At 59.0% G+C, this 23351-nt stretch overlaps 2 protein-coding genes across 2 annotated transcripts in view; both read left to right on the top strand.

The window, feature by feature from the left end:
- The window catches only part of Zfr2 (zinc finger RNA binding protein 2), a 37264-nt gene extending 31299 nt beyond the window's left edge, over window positions 1–5965 (top strand). Inside the window, exons 12-17 of the mRNA XM_042694028.1 lie at window positions 491–629; window positions 1219–1316; window positions 1670–1765; window positions 2555–2666; window positions 3122–3219; window positions 4887–5965. Of these exons, the coding sequence (XP_042549962.1) occupies window positions 491–629; window positions 1219–1316; window positions 1670–1765; window positions 2555–2666; window positions 3122–3219; window positions 4887–5063 (720 nt within the window). The 3' untranslated portion in view covers window positions 5064–5965. The remainder of the gene's footprint in view (window positions 1–490; window positions 630–1218; window positions 1317–1669; window positions 1766–2554; window positions 2667–3121; window positions 3220–4886) is intronic.
- Window positions 5966–12968: 7003 nt separating this feature from the next.
- Matk (megakaryocyte-associated tyrosine kinase) lies at window positions 12969–22019 on the top strand. Its single transcript, XM_042693789.1, has 13 exons — window positions 12969–13004; window positions 14139–14197; window positions 14503–14616; window positions 14733–14848; window positions 14978–15197; window positions 15565–15658; window positions 17299–17364; window positions 19821–19920; window positions 20026–20110; window positions 20714–20787; window positions 20889–21084; window positions 21435–21521; window positions 21605–22019. Exons 2-13 carry the CDS (start codon window positions 14189–14191, stop codon window positions 21842–21844), a joined length of 1401 nt encoding a protein of 466 aa, XP_042549723.1. The 5' UTR covers window positions 12969–13004; window positions 14139–14188; the 3' UTR covers window positions 21845–22019.
- The last annotated feature ends 1332 nt before the right edge of the window (window positions 22020–23351 follow it).

Raw genomic sequence — 23351 nt, 5'->3', positions numbered from 1 at the left:
AACTGAGGGAGGCCTGGCTCAGGAGTGAATGCAGGCAGCATGGAAGGAGGGGACAGGGAACTAGAGGCCGGACGGCACACAGCCCGACTCATTACATAAGTGACAGTGGCACCTCACTGTCGATTTGATTTGCTTCTCTCTGGCCATGGCATTCATTTTTGCCTTGTAAAAGGTTGCACAGGTCATTTTTGTGTCTTTTTTTTTTTTTAACCAACTATCTCAGTTCATTTGCCTATATATTTATCATTTGATTGCTTATCTTGTTGAGTTGCTGGCACTCTTTACATAGGGAGGCTCCTAACGTGCACCCCTGGAGGGCTAGGACTGTATCTGAGTCACACAGGAGTGCCAGGTGCTAGGAAGCGGGGCCCAGCACCTAGCAGCAAGTGGTGGGGGGCAGATGAGCATGCGCACCCCAGTTTCGGCCTCATCCGTCTGCATGGGGACCCTGAGCTGAAGTAACACTGCCTGGTGTTGCGTTGACACCTAGATTTTGGCCGAGGACAAGTACGAGATTTCCTCTGACCCGGAAGACAATGTGGTCATCTCCTCCTGCGAGGAGCCCAGGATACAAGTCACCGTGTCCATCACTTCGACCCTGATGCGTGAAGACCCTTCTGCCAACCAAGGTGCACCCCACACACACCTCCCCATCCCCCTCTGCCCCAGTACAAGGGCCTGGAACCACTTCTGCCTCCATCCTGGAAGGATGTCACCACAGCAGCCTTCCAGGACCTTTGTGTCCCCGGGGCCTCCCCCACACCTCCTGCCTCAGTCTCCCTCAGTGCTGAGACGACCAGCATGCATCCCTGCACCCAATAACGGGAGAGGCGGGGGGACGGGGCCACAGTTCTCCCAGAGCCTACAAGGACAGCAACGCATTGCGGTCACCCATATCCTCCATCCAGTGCCACGATGCTCTTGGAACTTTCTAGAAGTCAGGCCACATCCAGGGTTTCACACTTCCACGTTCCCTGCACTGCAGGGGATTCCCCCCCCCCCCGCCTCCATGTGCACACACACACACACACACACACACACACACACTGCTTCTATCAGGAGCTCTGGCCCTACCATGAGGGTTCACGGTGACAGGTCAAGATCAAGTGTCCCCAGATCCCAGAGCTGCCCTCCCCCAGGCTGGAACGGAGAAGGTTGGGCGCCCTCCCCCCTCTCCAGCACCTGCGGGCCTCCCTGCCTACTCCCTTCCACTTCTAGAAGGAGTGGAGGATCCTCAGGATGAGCCGGACGACATCCTGAGTCAGGAGAGATGCCTGGAGTCTCTGGCTGCCCTCCGCCACGCCAAGTGGTTCCAGGTGAGAGGTGAAGGGGAGACTGCCCCCCCGCAAAAAAAATAAAACCACACTCCAGGCGGCCCCTGCCTTGGCCTGGACCCTGAGCGCCGCTGTCTGCTCATTTGGCCGGAAGTGGTTGCTGAGAGCAGTCACCTGACATTGTGACTTTGGTCCTTGCTGGACTGCGTGACACACGAAGCGGTGGGGGCCACCGCTGGCCAGCAACCTGAGGCTCACCCGGCCGGTGACCCTCTCCCCTCTTGTCCTCTCCCCCGCAGGCTTCCCCCTCAGATCAGGGCCAGCTGCCCCCCTGGAGGGAGGGAGCCCTGAGTCCGTGCCCAGCAGCTAACCCTGAGCTTCCTCTCCCCCTGCAGGCCAGAGCCAGCGGCCTGCAGCCCTGTGTCATCGTCATCCGCGTCCTGCGGGACCTGTGCCGGCGCTTGCCCACCTGGGCAGCCCTGCCAGCCTGGGTAAGGCAGCTGGGGAGGCTCAGAACCCCTTCCCCCCCAAAAAAGAGGACCCCCACACACAAGGGACTGACTCCCGAGCTGAACTCCCTGTCCCTCTATTCCTGTGGGGCCGGCGTGAGCTGTAGCAGGGAAGGTGACTGAGGGTGAGGGAGTCCCCAAGGCCCTGGGGGTGGGAGGGGGGGGACAGAGAGAGCCTTGGGCCCCCCCCAAGCCTCGTCTGACCGTCATTGTCCCAAACCCCAAGCTTGTGATGAGCATGGGCCGCCGTGTAAATAAACACAGGTGAACTCATTATCTTGCCCATGTAATTGTAACCCCTCTGTACAGTATGTTCACAATAAAAATTAAAAAAATAAGCACAGGTGAGCAGGGAGGTGACACGCAGGCGTCGGGGCGCTGGGCCACAGCCACAAAGGGGGTCCTGCGGCCCTAACACCCCCTACTCCATCCACCCCTCGCTGGCATCCACCCTCCTGCCCAAAGCCCGGCTGCTAGGCCAGGGTCTGAGAGACTGTCCAGGCCCGGGGAAAACACCTAGTCCACCCTGTGGAGGGCACAGTGGCCATGTCACGTGCTGTCACCAGGGTCCTGCCCCCCACACACACACACTTAGGTCCCCGGGGGCCACCTCCACACCCATCCCCACCCCAGCAGGGGGGGAGCCTCTGAGGGTGGCAGGAGGGAAGAGAGAAACCCAAAGGGGCCTCGTGCCCCAAGACCCCTGGACTCCCCCCCCAACCCCTGCCTCCAAGCATCTCCCCCTCCCCCGTGTCCTCCACCCCCTGCCAGGCCATGGAACTGCTGGTGGAGAAGGCCCTGAGCAGCGCCGCCAAGCCCCTGAGCCCTGGGGACGCCGTGCGGCGGGTCCTGGAATGTGTGGCCACAGGCACGCTCCTGCCAGGTCAGTGCCCACCAAAGAGGGGAGGGCTGGGGGCGGGACCTCATGGGGGTGGGGCGGGGCTCGCTGTGGACATGCCCACTGGTGGGGCGGGACTGCAAGCGGCCGGACTGGGACTCTGCCCTGTGCCCCCCCTCCCCTGCCCCCCCTGCCCTCAGCACTGAGCACCTGTCTTTTTGGACAGTGGCCAGCTAGTGGCCCGATTCAAATTTATTTGAATAAATAGGCTATTTTTTCCCCAGGGAAATAAGCTGAAGTCAGACATAGGTTAGGTCCAGTGGATTGGGGAAGGAGGAGGAGGGGAGACGGGTCACAGGTGCCCTGGGCAGAGTGCAGACTCTTCCTCCCCCCTGGACCAGAGCTCCCCTGGTGGGGAAGAGCAGCCTCGCCCCGTCCCACCACTGGGCACCCCCACAGGCGTCCTCGACCCGTTCTGAGCCCGCTCTTCCCTCCCACAGGTGGGCCGGGGATCCAGGACCCCTGTGAGAAAGACCAGACGGACGCCCTGGAGTCCATGACTCCCCAGCAGCGGGAAGATGTGACGGCCAGTGCCCAGGTACGAGCACCAGGCCAGGGCAGGATGAGCCACGCAGCAGCCCTCCAGGGTCTGCTCCCAGCTCTGGGCTGGGCCGGCTGCTCAGGGCCACGGCTGGCCGTGGCAGGGATGAGTCCCAGACCCTGAGGTTCTGCTAGTGTGACCATTCCAGTTGACTGACTATCCACAAGACCCAAAACACTGCCCCCTCGGTGGGCGGCACGCCTGTAATCCCAGCAGTCCGGAGGCCCTGGCCGGAGGACCGTGAGTTCCAGGCCAGCCTAGGCTACACAGCGAGACCCTCTTCCAGCCACACACACACAACACTCCCCCCCACACACACCCCTTTCTCATAGGATGCAAACTGCTCCAGTGCAGGGTTCGAGCCTGGGCTCTGAGGGACCCCATGGCAGCCCCGCTGCCAGCCAGTGCCAAGCCACGCCCCCATGCCATTGGGTCCCTGGGGCACAGAGCTGGGCATCACAGAATGTGGGCACAGCCAGTCCATCTTGGTCTGGAGTGAGATTTCAGGCAATACGTGAAACACGGTGAGAACGAAGTAATAGAACAGAAAGGGGCTTCACAGGTGACTGTGGGTGATCGCAGAAAGAAAGGTCCCCAATGATGGCCACCCAACACAGATGGGTGTGTGTGTGTGCACGTGCCTGCGCACATGCACATGAGCACATACTGAGACTTAAACTCATGGCTTGTCCCTTGAGCACTGTCCCTGAGCTTTTTTTTTTTTTTTTTTTTTGGCCAAGACTGGCACGCTACTGCTTGAACCACACCTTCACTTCCAGCTTTTTGATGGTTAATTGGAAATGAGTCTCATAGACTTTCCCGCCTGGGCTGGCTTCAAACCTCCATCCTCCAGATCTCAGCCTCCTGAGTAGCCAGGATTACAGGTGTAAGCCACCGCCACCCAGCTCCAGCACACGTTGTTGTTGAGCTTTAGGGTTCTTAGAGCCTCAGGTCCTCCCCAGGACCAGCCCACGGGGCAGTGATCTGCACGGTACAGAGGAATTCCCCCACAGGCCACAATCCTTCTAGGCATGTGTTACCCATGATCACTTAAGAAGCACTCAGAGAGAGGGCAGGCAGCTGCTTTCTACCTGTGAGGCAGAGATCAGGAGGATTGGGTTTAAAGGCCAGCCAGTGAAAAAGTTGATAAAAGAGTCCATCTGAACCAATGCGCTGGGCATGTTGGCGTGAGTCTGTGATTCCAGCTGTGCAGGAAGTATACACAGGATCATGGCAGTCCCAGTCTAGCTCAGGCAAAAACTTGAGATGACTCCAAAAACTAACTAAAAACGTAAAAGGCTGGGGTTGTGGCTCAAGTAGAAGAGTGCCTGCCTAGCAAGTGCTCCGAGTTCAAACCCTGCTACCACCAAAAAAGAAAAGTACACGACCAATTGATTGATGGATCGATTTTTGCCGATGCTGGGCCTTGAACTCCGGACCTGGGCGCTGTCCCTGAACTGCTTTTGCTCAAGGTTAGCGCTCTACCATGTGAGCCACAGCGCCACCTCTGGCTTTTTTTTTTGAGTAGTTTATTGGAGATGAGTCTTATGAGGACTTTCCTGCCTGGGCTGGCTTTGAACCGCGATCCTCCCATCTCAGCCTCTTGAGGAGCTAGGATGACAGGCTCCCCGCTTGTGTCTAATGCCCCGTGTCGTGGCCCGCAGCACGCCCTGCGCATGGTGGCATTCCGGCAGATCCACAAGGTGCTGGGCATGGACCGCCTGCCAGCCCGAAGCCGGCTGGGGGCACGCGGGCGGAAGAGGCCAAGAGAGGCGGTGCAGGCCCCGGGCGTCTCCGGTGAGAGGAAGCGGGGCCGGAAGGGGGGCGAGGGGCCTGTGTGAGCCCCGCCCGCCCTCGGCGGCTTTGGCGCGTCTCCACCCAGGCAGCCGGGCACACGGGTGTGCCCGCCACCTGCCTCCGCCCCCCACCCCCCACCCCGGCATCAAGTGGTGGCATTGTCCTTCCAGTCGTGTTCTGTAGATTCTTGTCACACATTGTGCTTCACTTGCTAGAGAAGTCACGGCCCCCTCTCCCCCCCAGTACAAGGAACCACCCTTGGCCCTGTCCCCCCACCCCGCCAGGCAGCCCCCAACCTGCTACTTCCGCTGGCTTTCAACCCGCCCCGTGGTGTTCTGTGCAGTGTGTGGCCTCCCCCGTCCCCCCAGTTCTGCCTGCCCCTCAGACGAGACCCACAAGCCTGTCCTGAGCCCAGGGGCGTGGACGCAGGCCCTGGAGAGCAGAGAAGGGGCCTGGGGAGAGGTCCCCCAGGCCAGCGGCACGTGGGGACGCCAGCACGAGAGCACCCCGGGCAGGACACCCCTCACCCTCAGCCACTACCCCCCAAAAGTAATGCTGGCTGTTCCCACCCCCAGTGCTGTGATCCCCCACAGTGGAACCCCAGCCCGAGACCCCCTCCCCCCTTCCCCCCCACACACCTGAGTGCCTTCCGCAGAGAGGGCCACTCGGTGGTGGTGAGCTGTGCCGGGCTGGGGCAAGTGCACCCCACGTTCCCCCTCGCAGAAGCAGGGCCTGGCCCCCACCCCACCCGCCCCCCACCCCTCTTCTTCCTTCACAATGACATGGGAGAGAAGAGGCTTGGACCTCCAGCCCCCCATGAGCATTGACGCTGCTGACTCCATTGCTCTGGACACAGGCTGGCTTTGCGTGTGGTGTTGCATCTGGTCATCTGTGTAAAGCCACCAGACATGAAGGAAACACGGGGAATAAAGGAGAGGCGCTTGTGTGCTGTGTGGCCCGGGTTGTCTTTTTCACCACCGCCCTGGGGGGGAGCAGGCTGGGCACCCCAAGGGCCCAAGCTGCCCAGTGGCTGATTCCCACCCCACACACACACACACACACACACACACACACAGCCTGGGCTCCCTCAGGGGACCGCGGTGAACACTCCAGAAGCAATCATCAGGGGCTGGGAAGGTGGCTCAGCGGTAGAGTGCTTGCCTAGCATGCATGAAGCCCTGGGTTCGATTCCTCAGTACCACAGAAACAGAAAAAGCCGGAAGTGGCGCTGTGGCTCAAGTGGTAGAGCGCTAGCCTTGAGCAAAAGAAGCTCAGGGACAGCGCCTAGGCTTAGTTCAAGCCCCAGGGAAGTAGAAAAGAGAGAGAGAAAGAGGAAGGAAGGGAGGAAGGAAGGAGAGGAGGAAGAGGAGGAGACGACGATGACAACGTCATCTGAACATCACACACACAGGAGCATTCAGGCTTGGGGAGCTGCCATGGGGGGAGGGGGGGACACAGCCATAACATAATGAAGGACCCGGGTCCGCAGAGGCTTCCTTCAGGCCCTGGATCCTGACCAGAAACGTCAGAGTAGTGCAGAGAGGTCACAACGGCCACGTTCAGGACCCCCCTCGAGCCTCGGGGCCCCCTCAGGCTGTCGGGGGAGGGCAGAGAGGGCACAGTGGGCAGGCATCCTGAGCACAGAGCCCAACCTCCCCCCCATCCCACGGGGGTCACAGTCACCACCTGCCGCCCAGCTGATCCCCACCCCCACGCCCAGACCCCCCTGGACTCCTTCACCATCATAACTCACTGGCCAGGAAACCCTCCTGGGTTCCTTTGTCTTCATCCTAGTCAACCCCCTTGAGGGACCCACTGCACTCAGGATGAGACCCCCCACCCCAGTCCAAACAAGGCTCCCACTGGTGCCTCCCTGTGCTTCAAATCTCCACCAGGTGGACCACAGCTCTTTACCCATCTTGGATGAGCCAGGCCAGGCCCCAGGGCCTTGGCACCTGCTGTTCCCTTGCACTGGTCAGCTTCCCCTCTCCCCCACCACACACACACTGCTGTTGCCGCCATCCTCACTCCAGTGTCACCTGCTCAGAAACCCCCCCACACCCCCACCCTTCATGTGACCCTGTGGGCTGTCTTCACACCAGACATGAACGGAAGGACACTGTGGCGGGAAACGCTTCTGCCTGTCTGACCCATGTAGGCCCAGGGTCTAAAGCAGACCTGGAACTGATGAATAACTCTCCAATCAGGGCTTAAACAGCCAGAGATGTGTCCCCCCCCCATACACACACACGCCCTCAGCAATCATGTGAACCTCTCTCTGAGGCGGGGAGGGAGGGCGGGGTCACAGTGGCTACTGGACGGCAGGCTCCGCGGTCAGTGGCAACTTGAAGAGCAGAGAGCCCGGCTGCCTGACCACAAACAGCCTCAACCTCCCCCCACACACAGCAACCCCCCACCCCACCCCCGCCCGGTGACAAAGTGTTAACCGGGCCCGCCTAGCGACTCCAGACGCCTAAACTCTCAGCAGCGGCTTAGCGAAAGGCTTGGGTCCAGACGGGCACTTTGTCAGGCCATGGGGCTCACTGAAGGCCTAAAGCACCATCGCATCTGACCTTCCCCTCCCATCCCCCTGCCTGCCCCCCAGTCAGTCCTCCTCACATGGGGCAGGGGACCCCAGAGCAGGAAGGACTAGAAGCCAGCCTGCGGGGGGGGGGGGGGGGGGGGGAGGGGGGAGGGGGGTGCGGCAGCATAGAAGCATCCTGGAGGAGGCAGAGCCTGGACCAGGCTGCGGATGCAGGCGGCCTGTTGCTAGGAGACGGTGAGTAAGGGGAGGGAGGGGGATGATGCACGTGTGGGCGGGGCCAAGGATGGGAATAGAGGAAGGACAGGTCTGGGGCTCCCGTCTCCAAGGTCATCCACACAGCACAGGAAGTCACTGGGACCAATCACTGCAGTCTGCCCCCACCCCCAAGTGTGGGCAGAAATAAGTCCCAGGCGGGCATTCAGGAAAACCTCCCAGCAATCGTGTCTGCCTACCCCCCCCCCCCCGCCATAACTGCATCCATTCTCTGGTTGCCCTCTGGGGTTTTGGATTGTAAGGCCCATCCAATTTTTCAGTAAAGCCTAGTGGTTCGCTCACACTACTAGAGTCTCCCATGAAAATAGAAAAGACAGTGCTAGGAGTTGAAATCCTGGACACTAGCATCTGCCACGGTTTTTTTTTTTTTTAATGAGCAAAGTTGGAAACAGACTCTTGCACATCCATGTTCACAGCAGCCAAAAAGTGGAAACAGCCCAAGTGCCCTCTCTGGGTGGGTGAACGGAGACAAACACCATGGCCTGTCCATACAGTGGAATACTAGGCAGCCATGCAAAAGGAATAATGACAGCACCAGCTGCAGCATGGAGGGACCTTGAGGACACGGTGCTCAGCCGGTACAGCACACGCACTGGAGGACTCCACCCCAGGAGCTCCCAGCTCCAAAGACAGGGAGCAGGACGGGAGCAGGGGAATGAGAGAGCTGGCGAGCTGGCCTTGATGGGGGAATGAATTCAGTGTGGGCCAAGGGAAAGTCGAGGGAGTGGCCACGGCATGGCCACGTGAGTGGGCTCAATATTACTGAATTAACATGGCTGGAGCCAGGAGTGGTCAGTTTTGTGTCCATTATCTCATACACACACACACTCACAAAAAAAAATCTGAGCAGGGCAACAGTGGCTCATGCCTTGTAATGCTAACCATTCAGGAAGCTGAGATCTGAGGATCAAAGCATCGAGGTTCGAAGCTGGCTCAGGCAGGAAAGAGACTATGAGACTTCAATTAACCACAAAAAAGAAAAAACCTTGCAAGGGCTCTAGCCTTGAGAAGAAAAAGAAAGAGAAAGAAAGAAAGAAAAGGAAGGAAGGAAAAGGGAAGGAGGGAGAGGAAGGAAGGAAGGAAGGAAGGAAAAGAAAGAAAGAGCCCAGAAACAAATATCTAGGCCCTAAGATCAAGCCCTAGAACCAACATCAGAAGAAGTGGGGGGGGGGGGAAGGAGGAGGAGGAGGAGGAGGAAGACAAGCCAGAAGCTGTCCCTTCACACAGCCACACACTTAGTCTGTAGCCTGGCCCTTGAACATATTAGCAGTGAGTGTGTGGGCAAATTCCCTTCCCCTCTGACTCTAAACTTCTTCAAACTTGGGGTGAAGCCAGTTCCCTGACCTTGTGGGGTGGGGAGGGGAGACTTTGGCAACAAGGTGCGCTTCCAAATACTCCCCGCTCAGAAAGGTGGGTCTGGCGTTCAGGCAGGAGCAGGGCCGGCCAGCAGCATGGAAGGCAGAGCTGGGGGTGCCACAGTGGTAGGGCCCCTGCCCCGGTGTGCCAGGCCCTGCACCAACGGGAAAAGTTAAAAATCAGAAAAAGGAGCCTGAATAACACTATATTTCTCTCTTGCTGCTTTGTAATTCCCACACACACACACACACACAATTTCAAGGCACAGAAATATTTCTTATAGCTTTAATAATGAGGGAGAATAACAATCAATGTATTAAACATGGGAAAAAAGAAAAAGGAGACAGGTACCTGTGGCTCAGGCCTGTCATTGTAGCTACTCAGGAGGCTGCGATCTAAGGATCACGGTTCAAAACCAGCCTGGGCAAGAAAGTCCATGAGACTCTGATCTCCAATAAACCACCAGAAGATCGGTAGTGGTGCTGTGGCTTAAGTGGTAGAGCACTCGCCTTGAGCTGAGATGCTCAGGGACAGTGCCCAGGCCCAGAGTTCAAGCCCCCCAAGTGACAAAAAAAAAAAGTAGGCAAGGTAATGCAAGCCTCCTAGCTACTTGGGAGGGAAAGATGGAAGGTTCCAGTTCAAAGCCAGCCGAGGCAGTAAAGTTTACCAGACTCCATCTCAGACATTGGATGGAGTGCCCCACCTGCCATCCCCAGCAGCACAGGGAAGCACAAATAGAAGACTGAAGCCCAGGCTGGCCCATGCTTGTAAAGCCCTACCTCAAAAGTAACCAATGCGGGCTGGGAAGGTGGCTCAGTGGTAGAATGGTTGCTTAGCATGCATGAAGCCCCAGGTTCGATTCCTCAGTTCCACTAACAGCAAAAGCTGAAAGTGGCACTGTAACTCAAGTGGTAGAGTACAAAAGAAGCTCAGGGACAGCGCCCAGGCCCTGAGTTCAAGCCCCTAGAACCGACAAAATAAAAATAGAAAGATAGGTCACAGGCAATGGCTCCGGTGATGGTGAGTAGTGACCACAGGAAAGTGGTCAGGAAAGATCTCTTAAACAAGCTAAGACTATGATGAAGTTGCTGGCTTTGAGAAGAGCTGGGGCAAGTACACATAGGAGGAAGGCACCGCATGTGCAAAGGCCCTGGGGCTGGGCCCTACCTGGAGCATTTGAGGGGAAAACAAGATGGAAGCCTGTGAGTCAGGAGCAAAAGAGAGGTGGAAAGTGGAGGCAGCCAGGAGCAGGAGGAACTGGGGGGTGAGTGGGATACATAATGAGCCCCAGTCCAGAGCTAGCCGGGTCCTAAGCTAGAAATCATTGAGATCAAAAGTACAGCCATAGCAGACAGCTCTTGCCTGGGCTACTTTTGAACCACAATCCTCAGATCCCCATCTTAAAAAAAAAAACTCAGACCACAGCTGGGTTGCAAACAAACAAGGCTGCATTTTCCTGGAAAGAGCCAGAGCCGCTTCCTGGATCGGGAGTCCCCTGGCCTGGGAAGAGCAGCTAAATTTAAAGGCGCGCTAACTGGGGCACACAGATCCAGAGGAGCTGGAGCAAAGTCTCGGCTTTCAACAAACCACTCCACCAGCTGTGGCCACCCCGCCCCGCCCTCCAGGTTCAGAAAGCTTCCTCTGCCAGCCCAGGTGGCTCACGCCTGTAATCCCAGCTATTCAAGAAGCTGAGATCTGAGGATGGCCCTTGGAAGCCCGCCGGAGCTGGGAGCAGTGGGTCACCAGGGCAACGCACTGTCGGGGTCCAAGGCAGATCTGTGGCCACCAGACTCCTCCCAGAGGAGTCACCTGACTCAGCAAACAAAATAGACTTTCCACTGGGAACCGGAGACACTGGAGCCCTGGTCCTCCTGGCTGAGTCTGGGGCAATCCTAGTGGTGGTTTGTTTTCTGTGGGTTTTGGTGTTTTTCCTGGTGTACTTTGATTTGAACTCAGGGCCTCATACTTGTGAGACTGAGTCTCACACTCAATTCTCTTGAGCCAGGCCCTGAGTCCTCTCACTTTCAGTTTGTTTGTTTTCCAAGTCAGATCTCACTCTTTTGCCTGGCACCAAAGATATTACTTGGGGGGCGGGGAGAGGCTTTTGATCCCAAAAGCTGGAAACTCAGGCCTGAAAAGGATTAAAAAAACAAAAACAAAAAACAGCTGTTTTTTCCAAATTAGACATGGCAAGAACTTGGGATGTTTGGGGCTGGGAAGGTGGCTCAGTGGTAGAGTGCTTGCCTTGCATGCACAAGGCCCTGGGTTCCATTCCTCAGCACTACATAAGCAGAAAAGGCCAGAAGTGGTGCTGTGGCTCCAAGCAGTAGAGCGCTGGCCTTGAGCTGAAGAGTTGAGGGACAGCGCCCAGGCCCTGAATTCAGGCCCCACAACCAACAACAACAACAAAAACTCTGAATGTTTGGTGGGAGCAGGAAACGGAGGCCACACTGAAGAGCCCCCCCCTCCCTGAGCCTGTCACACTCCATCCCACAGGCACTGGGGGGGTGGGGACAAGGGGAGGTGACAGAAGGATCTAGAGTGCGGGGAGGGGGAGCTGCAGTCCCACTGCATCTCTTGGTTGTGTAGACCAGGGGATGAACTGCTGGGTTGGGAACCGGCCGTACAGTTCCTTAGGCATGGCTGCATAGTATTCCGTGTTCCATCACAGGATGTTGTGCGGTTCCCCTAACTGGCCTCTGTGTCCAAAAGCCAAGCAATGGGGGGGGAGGGGGGGGCCCTGGTCCCCGGTCACCTTCCTCTATGCCCCCTGACAATTCTCCATCACCAATCCGGTGAACCCTGGTGGACTGATGGTGGGCAAGGCCACCGAATGGGAGCAAAGTACTTGTTGCTGAGAAGGAACACGGCCCCACGCGCGCCTGCGGAGAGCGGTGGAGCTGACGCCTCTCTTCCCATCCCCTCAAGGAAGCGGGGAGGGGGCTTCTAGCTCCCAGCTCTCCAAAAGCTTTCCGCTCACAGGGTGGATGAGGATGGTGATCATGGGTGATGATGGTACTCATGGAGTGTGTGTGTGTGTGTGTGTGTGTGTTCAAGCCAATCCTGGGGCTTGAGCCCACAGCCTGGGCGCTGTCCCTGAGCTTTTGTGCCCAAGGCTGGCACTCTACCACTTGGGCCACAGCGCCACTTCCGGTTTTCTGGTGGTTCATTGGCGATCAGAGTCTCCCGGGCTTTCCCCCCTGGGCTGGCTTTGAACCGCGACCCTCAGGTCTCAGAACTTGGACTGAGCGGAGCCTGGAGCTGGAACCACAGAGCCAGCTGGGGGCTCGTCGTCCGGTCTCTGCTCTTGTTTACCTCCCCCTAAGGGCAGCTCTCTCCCACCCTGACCCCCCTCCCCGCACGCGCACGCGCACGCGCCATTCCCGCACCACCCGGCCCCATTTCCCAGCCTGGGGAGACAAACGGTTCCCCAAATCAGCCATCCAGGTGGACCCCATGGCGAGGGGGACGGGGGAGCGCCCAGGACCCCCCCGGGGCTGCGGGAGGCGCCGGCACCGCGGGGGACGGAGGCCGGCTGGCTGCGGGAGCGCGCACGGGGGCGGGGGCGCGCACGGAGCCGACCGCAGTGCGGCCGGCGCTAGGACCCGGGTGGGGGGCGGGGTGGGTTCCCGGGGCGGCCGCGCCTGCCGCTCCCCCTTCCCGGCCATCCCCCCTCCACCCCCAAAATGAGGAAACGGATCAACTTGCTCCGAGTTGCGCCGCCCAGGCCGCCTCGGGGTGCGCAGCCGGCTCGCGGGGGGCCCTCCTGGGGGCGGGCGCGGGGCGCAGCCCGGGGGCGCGCCCGGACCAGGTGAGCGCGCGTCCGCCGGATGGGATGGAGAAACCCCCAAAGCGGGTATGGAGCCTCGGCTCCTCCGTCCCAGGACTCTGGGAGGGGGGGAGGTGAACCCCAGGACGTGAGCTGGAGGGGCGCGCGCGCGGCCCCGGGGGCGGCGGGCCGGGGACGTGGGGTGGATACGTTTTTCTGGGTGCGGCGCGCCGGGCTGGGAGCCCCGGGAGTGCGGGAGTGCGCGGGCTCGGGGCTGCGCGGGCGCGGCCTGCGGGTGGCTGGGCGCGCGCCCGGGGAGGGGCGAGATTTCCCCCCCAGCACACCCCACACCCCGCGTCTGCGCCCAGGTGTGCAAGTGTCGGTCCGTGTGCGTGACGGGGGCGCCGAGCGCGCGCGCACACACACACACACACACACACACACGTGTGGACGCCGCACACCTGTCCCCAGGTGGTCGTGGAGACGGTTTCCTGCGGGTGCTGTGTGTACGTTACTCGTATGGTGGGGGGAGCACCCCCAATCTCCAATGCCCAGACACCAGCGCTGGGGACCGGCGAGAAGCCAGGGCGCCCACCCCCAACCCCCGGCAGCAATGAAGGACTCGGGGTGTCTGTCCCTGTCCCTGGTTGGGTAATGGGGGGTGGGGAACGGACTCGGGGTGACCCCGGAGGTGGCAGGGCCGCATGGCCTCCCCATCCACCCCAGGGACAGGTTCCTGGGAATGTCTGACTCCTCTGCGTGTCCTGCCCCTGTCCCTGCCCTGGGAACGGAAAAAGAGGAAGAAGCCGGCCCGGGTGGAGTGACGCGTCACTCTCCACACACGCTGGCCAGGCTGTGGGGCCTCAGTCACCCCGCGGTCTTTCCTGTGCCTCAACTTCCCTTCGGGGTAATGGCGGGGCGGGGATGGGGAGTGGCGGGCCACTCCGTGGCTGGCATTTTAACAGCTGATCCTCAGCTAAGGCTCTTCCTCCATAGGAGCTGCAGGAAGCTAGCACCTGGGCTCCCCCCTGGGATGACTTGGGGGGCGGGGGGAGGGGGAGGACGACTCTCGGCCTCCTGACTGTGCCAGCCCCCTGCTGAGAGCCTGGGATGACATGACCAGGGTGGTGCACCCCACCCTAGCCGGAATCTAGGCTAACTCTGGCACGTCTCCAGGTGAGCCCTCATTTCCGACCAGCCTGGCACCCCTGTCCACCGCAGCCAGGATGCCAACGGTGAGTAGCCCCAGCGTGGGGGCCTCTCACCCTAAGCCCTGCCTCAACTCAGTCCCCACAGACCACCCCCCTCCTCCACCCCACCCCCCAATCTGATGGATGCTCGCGGTCTGTGAGCTCCCAGGGCCCCGGGCAGCTCCGCTGGTCACTGACCTAACGCAGCCCCCGTCCCCCTGGACCACCCCTGGCTTCTGTGCTGTCCCCAACCCCTCCTCCCCCCCTCGTCCATCCAAGGACCATTTCCAGCCTTCTCTTGTCCCCTCTGCTCTCCCCACTTCTCCCCTGATGTCCCCCCACCCCCACAGAGGCGCTGGGCCCCCGGCACCCAATGCATCACCAAGTGTGAGCACACGCGCCCCAAGCCCGGGGAGCTGGCCTTCCACAAGGGCGACGTGGTCACCATCCTGGAGGCCTGCGAGGTGAGCCAGGCTGAAAGGGCGCCTTTGGGGGCGCAGGGAGGGGAGAGGAGCTACGGGGCGCGCCGCCAGGACCAGCAGCAGCCTCGACCCTGCCCACCTGTGCCCTTCCCGGACAGAACAAGAGCTGGTACCGAGCTAAGCACCACGCCAGCGGGCAGGAGGGGCTGCTGGCGGCCGGGGCGCTGCGGGAGCGCGAGGCCCTCTCCGCGGACCCCAAGCTCAGCCTCATGCCGTGAGTGATGGCTGGCCCCCCGTGGGGGGGTCGTGTCCCCATCCCCTATATCCAGGCCCACGCAGCCCCTCCTGTTCCTCTACACACACACACACACACACACACACACACACACACACGCCCCGGCAGGTGGTTCCACGGGAAGATCTCCGGCCAGGAGGCCGTGCAGCAGCTGCAGCCGCCCGAGGACGGGCTGTTCCTGGTGCGGGAATCGGCGCGCCATCCCGGGGACTACGTGCTGTGCGTGAGCTTCGGCCGCGACGTCATCCACTACCGCGTGCTGCACCGCGACGGCCACCTCACCATCGACGAGGCCGTGTGCTTCTGCAACCTCATGGACATGGTGGAGGTGGCCTGGCGGGGACACGGGGCGGGGGGGGGAGGTTGGAGCCCCTGGGTGGGGTCCCCAGCGTGGCATCTTCTGTGACCAGTGGCCTGAGCCATCCCGATGTTACACCCAGAACTGGGGTGACTCCCCTGGGGACCACCAGACAGTTCCAGACAGTTGACAGCAATCCCAAGTCCAGCCAGTCCTGCCAACAGCATCCTGCATCCTTTCCTGTTGCTATAGAAACCAGCCCACCTTGGCAAGGGATCCAACCCATCTCCTCCCAGACCCCCTCGCTCCCCACCCAGAGGTCATCAGGAAGGGAGAGGGGTTGAGGGGGACAAGGGGGGTCCTTGAGCTTGGATCGGGACCCCTGCGTGTGCTACAGCATTACAGCAAGGACAAGGGACCCATCTGCACCAAGCTCGTGAAGCCCAAGAGGAAGCAAGGCACCAAGTCCGCGGAGGAGGAGCTGGCCAAGGGTAGGCCGCCCTCAGCCCCGGCCCCGCCCAATCCACGGCCACGCCCCCAACCCACCCATGTCCCCAGCCACGCCACTCCCTGGCCACGCCCCCAGGCCAGCCACGCCCCCTGAATAGCCATGCCCCGCCCCTCCCCTGAATAGCTACGCCCCCCCGTATCACCGATGAGCAGGCCCCGCCCAGGCCCCGCCCATTCCTGGTCCTAGCGCAGCTTGGCCCTTTGCCTGGATCCCTGGGAGACACACAGGAAGTCCAGGATAGCCTTGGGTCCAGGATCCCCACCCCTGCTCGTCCATCACCCACCCCCATAAACACCAGAGCCAGAAAATATGCGTGGGAACTTCGGCCCACCTCCTTCTCTCACTTTCCTTGCAAGGCTAGGCTCCCAATGCCACATAGAAGTTCCAGAATCCCTTCCCTCCTCAGGCCCACGCCTGTCCAGCCCAGCCCCTTCATGGAGTCCTAAAATGCCTTTCTATTGCACAAACCCACACTTCATCCCATCCTCCACCCCCTTGGGTACGAATGGAGACAAGCCCCGTACCTTCCAGAGCCTCCCCACACGGCCGGAACTACATTCTAGGCTGGTCCGCAGAACCTTTCCCCCACACACCCCTTCCTAAGTCAAGCCTGTGTACTCCTCAATCATCTCCAGCCTCTGTGCCATCGTGCATTCTGTTCCCTTCACCGATAATGCTATTCCAGCCCTCAAGCAGCAAAACCCTCACTGTCCAAGAGCAAAGAACAAAGGCCTCCCCTTCACACCCAGGCCACCCCATTGGTCTGTCTCCCTGGAAGTGCCTGTGGAGTCCCAGGGGACTCCAATGTCGGGGTGGACCCAGTTGTCCATCCTAATTGTACCTTCAGAGGTGGGGATGTGAGGGGGCTTGGGGGGGGGGGGTGTTGGAGGAGAGGAGTGGACCTGCAGAGGCAACTTCAGAATGCAAAGAGAAGCATGCAGGACTCATTGGGAAAAGAAGTCAGGGAGGCCAGAGCCCTGGGAAATTCTGAAATCTTTCCTGGAAGCTTCTAGAAGCTTTAGGCATCTTTGTTGTGGGTTTTTTTTCCCCCTCTCTATTGCATAGTTGTATATGTGTGTGCCAGTACTGAGGATCGTCCCTTAACATTTTTGCTCAAGGCTGGTACTCTATCGCTTGAACCACAGCTCCACTTCTCACTTTTTTTGCTGGCTAATTAGAGATGAAAGTCTCTGGGCTTTCCTGCCTGGGCTGGTTTCAAACCATGATCCTCAGATCTCAGTCTCCGAGGTACTAGGATGACAGGGGTGAACCACTGTGCCCGGCTTATTCCATTGCACGTTTGTTGTGTGTTCCTGGGCCATCAGAGGCCGTGGATGGTGCGGGTGACGTGTCGGGTGTTGGGAGGGGCAGGGAAGGCCTGGACATCCCTGATGCTTGCATGGTTTCCGAGCCTGAGGCTGGAGCCAGGGTTAGGGTCTGCCCAAATCAGGGCATTCTGGCACTCCCAATCCTGTCACGCTCTTTAGGGAGTGTGTCCTGGTTTTGGGGGTGCAGAGGGGCGTGGTGAGGACTTTGGGGTAGTCACCTGATCACTCACCTGGTGCAACCCTAGTGGCAGGGCCTGGGGTACCTGTCCCCCTCACTGGGATCCCCCCACAGCTGGCTGGCTACTGGACCTGCAGCACCTCACGCTGGGAGCTCAGATTGGAGAAGGGGAGTTTGGAGGTGAGGTGGGCCCTGGAGGGGGGAGGGGGGGGAAGGGAGGCATGCCCATGTCAGAGCTCCCTCCAGGTGTGGCTGGGAGGCCCGCATGTGCCTTCTCTGAGCCTCAGGAGCCCAGGTGGGCCTCTCCCACACATTTTGGGTCCCTCTGCTTGGAGAGCTGGTACCTGAAATTAGTTATTCTGGAAAGCTCAGGGTTAAGGTCAGAGGTCAGCCGGCTCTGTCAACATGCAGAGTGGAAATATTTTTGTCTTTGTGGACCATGTGGTCCCTGTTACAACTACAGACAATATAGATGTGGCCCTGGAAGATTGAGAGGTCTGTTTTGCTTTGCTCCTTTTGGTTTGGTTTGGTTTTGGACATAGAAAAGCTTTGTGCATCTGGGTGCCGGTGTCTCACGTCTGTAATCCTAGCTATTCAGGAGGCTGAGATCTGAGGATCACAGTTCAAAGCCAGCCCGGGCAAGGGAAGTCCGTGAGACTTTTTTTTTTTCCGTGAGACTCTTATCTCCAATAAACCACTAGAAAACTGGAAGTGGTGCTGTGGCTCAAGCGGTATAGCGCTCACCTTGAGCTGAAGAGCGCAGGGACAGCACCCAAGCCCAGAGTTCAAGCCCCAGGACCGACAAAAAAAAAAAAAAAAAAGAAAAGAAAAGCTTTATGGGAGCCAGATGCCAATGGTTCACATATGTAATCCTAGCTACTCAGGAGGCTGACATCTGAGGATCAAGGTTCAAAGCCAACCAGGGTAGGAAAGTCTGTGATACTCTTATCTCCAGTTATCTACCATAAAACTGGAAGTGGCACTGTGGCTCAAAGTTGGTAGAGTGCTAGCCTTGAGCGAAAAAAAGCTCTGGGATAGTGCCCAGGCCCTAGGTTCAAGCCTCATAACTGACAAGAAAAGAGAAGCTTTAGGGGAACAAACTAGAGTTTAAACTCAGGGACTCTTTCTTTTTTTTCTTTTAATATTGTGCTGGTACTAGGACTTGAACTCAGGGTCTGGACACCATCCCTTAGCTTTTTCCCTCAAGGTTGGTGCTCTACCACTTGAGCCACAGCTCCACTTCTGACTTTTTCTGATTAATTAGAGATAATAGGTTACTGGATTTCCCTGTCTGGGCTGACTTTGAACCAGGATTCTCAGATCTCAGCCTCCTAAGTGGCTAGGATTACAGGCATGAGCCACTCGCACTGAACTCAACACTGAATTCTGAACACTGGCTCTGAACTCAGAGACTCCTGTTTGCTAGGCAGACACTCTACCACTAATTTAGCTGTTCTCTTGAATTGAATTTATTCTCTTGCTACTTTGGGCCACAATCCTCCCACATATGCTTCCATGTAACAGTTGGGTGACAGGCATACAGCAACATGTTCTACTTTATATTGGTTGTAGAGGCTGGCTTTCAATCACAATCTTCCAGAGCTGGGAAGGTGGCTTAGTGGTAGCGTTCTTGCCTTGCATGCATGAGGCCTTGGGTTCGATTCCTCAGCACCACATAAGGAGAAAAAGCCAAAAGTGGTTCTGTGGCTCAAGTGGTAGAGCACTGGCCTTGAGCTAAAGAGCTGAGAGACAGCGCCCAGGCTGAATTCAGGCCCCAGGACCAGCAAAACAAAAACAAAAATTAAAAAAAACAATCTTCCGGGGCTGGGAAGGTGGCTCGGTGGTAGAGAGCTTGCCTTGCATGCATGAGGCCCTGGGTTCGATTCCTCAGCACCACATAAGCAAAAAGAAAAAAGCCGGAAGTGGCGCTGTGGCTCAAGTGGTAGAGTGCTAGCTAGCTTTGAGCTGAAGAGCTGAGGGACAGTGCCCAGGCCCAGAGTTCAGGCCCCACGACCAGACCTAAAAACAAAACAAAACAAATCTTTCCAATCTGCCTCCCATGTAGGTGCCACCTCCCCTGGGTTTGTTTTGTTTTGGGGGGAATCATGTTGAGACAGGGTCTCACTGCATAGCCCAGGCTAGCCTGAGACTTTGGATCCTCCATTCTCCTCCAGCTACAGTGCTAAGATTATAAGCTTGCATTTCCACACCCACTCTGGATCCTTAAAGCTTTTTTATATATATAAAATGGCACAGGAATTTGAATTCCAAATAATGATCAGTAACATTATCTAGTCTTTATCTCCTAGGCTAGTGTTATTTGTTTTTTGTTTTATTTTTATTTCTTTTCCTGGCACATCAGTCAAGCCCTCACCTCTGAGCCACACACCCCAGCCTCCCTCTGGCTTTTTTGAGCCAATTGAAAGCACACAGACCCTCCAGATCTCCAGGGCTGCAGGTGGTCTGCAGACCCAGGCTGCAATGGTTCTCTGTGACCTGGAGCTGCCAGGCTTCTGGGGGCTGTTTCAAGGACTCAGGAGCCCACGGCCATGGTGGTGCACTCAGGCAGAGGTATGAGCGAGGGTGTCCACCTGTCCTGGCTGGCCCGTGTACTGATGTGTGTGCCTGCATCCCAGCCGTCCTGCAGGGCGAGTACTTGGGGCAGAAGGTGGCGGTGAAGAACATCAAGTGTGACGTGACGGCCCAGGCCTTCCTGGACGAGACGGCCGTGATGACGTGAGTGCCCAGCGCTAGAGGTGGGGGTTGAGGGCCCTGGGATGGGGTTCGAGATACATCCTCAAAGTCCCCCCCCACACACACCACTTGCACACCCTCCCCCAGGAAGCTGCAGCACCGGAACCTGGTGCGGCTTCTGGGTGTGATCCTGCACCAGGGGCTCTACATCGTCATGGAACACGTGAGCAAGGTGCGTGGGGCGGGGCAAGGATTGGGGTGGGCGTGGTCAAACGGGGCGGGGCACGGCCCAGGCAGTGCCTGGGAGGGGAGGGGCGGGGCATGCGGACGTGGTCAGATGAGGGCATGTGGATTGGAGCAGCGTGTGGGCGTGGTCAGACACGGAGGGGCGGGGCATGCGGACGTGGTCAGATGAGGGCATGTGGATTGGAGCAGCGTGTGGGCGTGGTCAGACACGGAGGGGCGGGGCATTGTGTGAAGTGCCGTGCCTGGGCGGGGCAGGCATGGCCTGGGCGGGGCAGGCATGGGGGGCGGTGTAGACAGGTCAGTTGAAAGGGCATGAATTGGCCGGGCGCGGTGGCTCACGCCTCAGGAGGCTGAGATCTGAGGATCGCGGTTCAAAGCCAGCCCGGGCAGGAAAGTCCGTGAAACTCTTATCTCCAGTAAACCACCAGAAAACCGGAAGTGGCGCTGTGGCTCAAGGGGTAGAGCGCTCGCCTTGAGCTGAAGAGCTGAGGGACAGCGCCCAGGCCCAGAGTTCAGGCCCACGACCGACAACAAAAAAATTAAGAAAGGGCGTGAATTGGACGAGCCCCTCATTGTTTACCCCCCACAGGGCAACCTGGTAAACTTCCTGCGCACCCGGGGTCGGGCCCTTGTGAACACCACGCAGCTCTTGCAGTTTTCTCTGTGAGTGGGGCTGCCAGAAGGGATGGGTTCCAAGGTCAAGGGGAAACTGAGGCACGGAGCTGGCCTGATGGAGAGCACTCGGCCCCTGTGCACCTCCCCAGGCACGTGGCCGAGGGCATGGAGTACCTGGAGAGCAAGAAGCTGGTGCACCGGGACCTGGCCGCCCGCAACATCCTGGTCTCCGAGGACCTGGTGGCCAAGGTCAGCGATTTCGGCCTGGCTAAGGCCGAACGGAAAGGGCTGGACTCGAGCCGGCTGCCGGTCAAGTGGACGGCACCCGAGGCGCTCAAACATGGGGTGAGCCCCTACTATGCCCTCAAGACTTTGGGGAAGCCCAAAGCAAGCTTGGTGTCCCAGCTGTGCAGTGTGGCCTAGCCATGTCACTCAGCCTCTCTGAATCTGCACGGGACCTGGCGCTACCTCTCCAGGAAGCATGACACCCTCTCTCTTCCTCAGTTTCCCCATCTCTGAAGCAGGCAATGGCTCCCAATGGAGGGGGAGACTAACAGCTTCCTCCCCATCAGGGGGGTCTAGCAGGGAGTTTTAGGAGACCAGGGAGTGAGGGCCACCCACGAGGGCTTCCTGGAGGAAGCACAGTGGAGGAAGCCCCAAAGGGCCCCTCCTCACCCTAACTTTGGGCCCCACAGAAATTCTCCAGCAAATCAGACGTGTGGAGTTTCGGGGTGCTGTTGTGGGAAGTCTTCTCATACGGACGGGCTCCATACCCCAAAATGGTGAGCAGGGTTCAGAGGATGGCACCGGGTCACCTGGTCCAGACCCAGGCTCTGACCCACACCACACCCCTTTCCATCTACAGTCCCTCAAGGAAGTGTCGGAGGCTGTGGAGAAGGGGTACCGCATGGAGCCCCCCGAGGGCTGCCCAGGCCCCGTGCATGCCCTCATGGGCAGCTGCTGGGAGGTGGAGCCCGCCCGCCGGCCGCCCTTCCGCAAAGTGGTGGAGAAGCTGGCCCGGGAGCTGCGGTGCACAGGCGCCCCGGCCACGGTCACGGGGCAGGATGCCGACGGCTCCGCTGCCACCCGAAGCCAGGATCCCTGACCCCGCCCTGTGGGACCAAGGGGACCAAGAATGTGGAGACCACAGGACAAGGATTGGACCAGGCCAAAGGAGGGTCCAGGCCAGAGCCGCCCTCCCAGCCCCAGGCAGGGCAGACCTGGCCAGGGGATCTCTGGGCACCACAGACCAGGAAGTGGGGGGGGCCATTGCCTCCATAAAGATCCATTCTGAGGACTGTGGTGTTGGTGTCTCTCTGTGACCCCTGAAAGCCCCACCTGGGGGCCTCTGTGTCCCCTCTCCTGTCACCTCCTCACCCCCTGATCTCCTGGCCTCCACTGGACGGTGACCCTCAGCACTCCACTTCCCACCCCCACAGGGTCTACCCCCAGGGAATACAGTTCCCTAGGTTGCTTCCAGGCTGGGGACCATTGGCCATCTGCTTTGAGTCCCCTGTGAGATAACTCTGCTCACCCCTGGGGCCCAGGCTCTGATGTTCTAGAAAAAGCCAGTGGCCCTCAGGGGCCATGTCTCCTCTTCCTGTACTGCCTGCAGGGCTTGAACTCTGAGCCTGGGTGCTGTCCTTCAAATCTTCAGCTCAAAGCGAGTGCTCTACCACTTGAGCCACTGCACCACTTCTGGTTTTCTGGTGGTTCATTGGAGATAAGAGTCTCACAGACGTTCTTGCCTGAGCTGGCTTTGAACTGTGATCCTCAGATCTCAGCCTCCTGAGTAGCTAGGATGACAGGCGTGAGCCACCAGCGTCTGGGTACTGCCTGTTCTTTTCTCTGCTCAGAGATAGGGCTCTGTTGCGGGCCTCTCTCCATTTGGAGACACCACCTTGGTCCTCCAGCTGTGCCTCGCACACGGGGTGGGCCCCTCACTCAGCACTCTCAGGTCCGATCCGCCCATGTCCCAGGAGGTGAGGGCTGGGGAGGCCCGGGTGGCCCAGACAGTGCAGGATGCTTCCCCCGGGTGTCTGGGGGAAGGGAGTGGCAAAGCGAAAGGCAGCCTGGCCTATATAGAGAGATCCAAAGCCAACTTAACTCAATCAGGACAGTGTCATGACCCAAACCTAGTGTCACAGGAGACATTTGGACAGAGAGAACACCATCCTGCCACCCATGTACCATGTGCCACCCATCCGTCCACCCATCATCCATCAGTCCATCCATCCACCCATCATCCATTAGTCCATCCATACACCCATCATCCATCAGTCCATCCGTCCACCCATCATCCATCAGTCCATCCGTCCACCCATCATCCATCAGTCCATCCGAACACCCATCATCCATCAGTCCATCTGAACACCCATCATCCGTCAGTCCATCCGAACACCCATCATCCGTCAGTCCATCTGAACACGCACCCTCATTACTCCACAGACCTGACTGAATGCATACCCCGTGCCAGGCTCTCTGATGCTGGACAACCCCACAGACCCTGCTGTGGTTAACTTGCAGGTGACACCATCCTGGGACAACAGCTGCCAATTATCCAGGGACCTGGCACCGGGCCCGTGCTTGGGGACAGCACCTGAGGGCCAGCT

The sequence above is a fragment of the Dipodomys spectabilis genome, unplaced genomic scaffold (assembly GCF_019054845.1).
Source record: "Dipodomys spectabilis isolate Male_0828 unplaced genomic scaffold, ASM1905484v1 ptg000173l, whole genome shotgun sequence".
Lineage (NCBI taxonomy): Eukaryota > Metazoa > Chordata > Mammalia > Rodentia > Heteromyidae > Dipodomys > Dipodomys spectabilis.
The sequence above is the reverse complement of the archived record's forward strand: the minus strand, read 5'-3'. Positions and strand labels throughout refer to the sequence as shown.

What these genes read in the sequence shown, in the direction of transcription:
- Matk (XM_042693789.1), top strand. An exon ending in CCATCCTGGAGGCCTGCGAG is followed by an intron (nt 14,617 to 14,732) that starts GTGAGCCAGGCT and finishes CTTCCCGGACAG; the next exon opens with AACAAGAGCTGGTACCGAGC. An exon ending in GGAGGAGGAGCTGGCCAAGG is followed by an intron (nt 15,659 to 17,298) that starts GTAGGCCGCCCT and finishes ATCCCCCCACAG; the next exon opens with CTGGCTGGCTACTGGACCTG.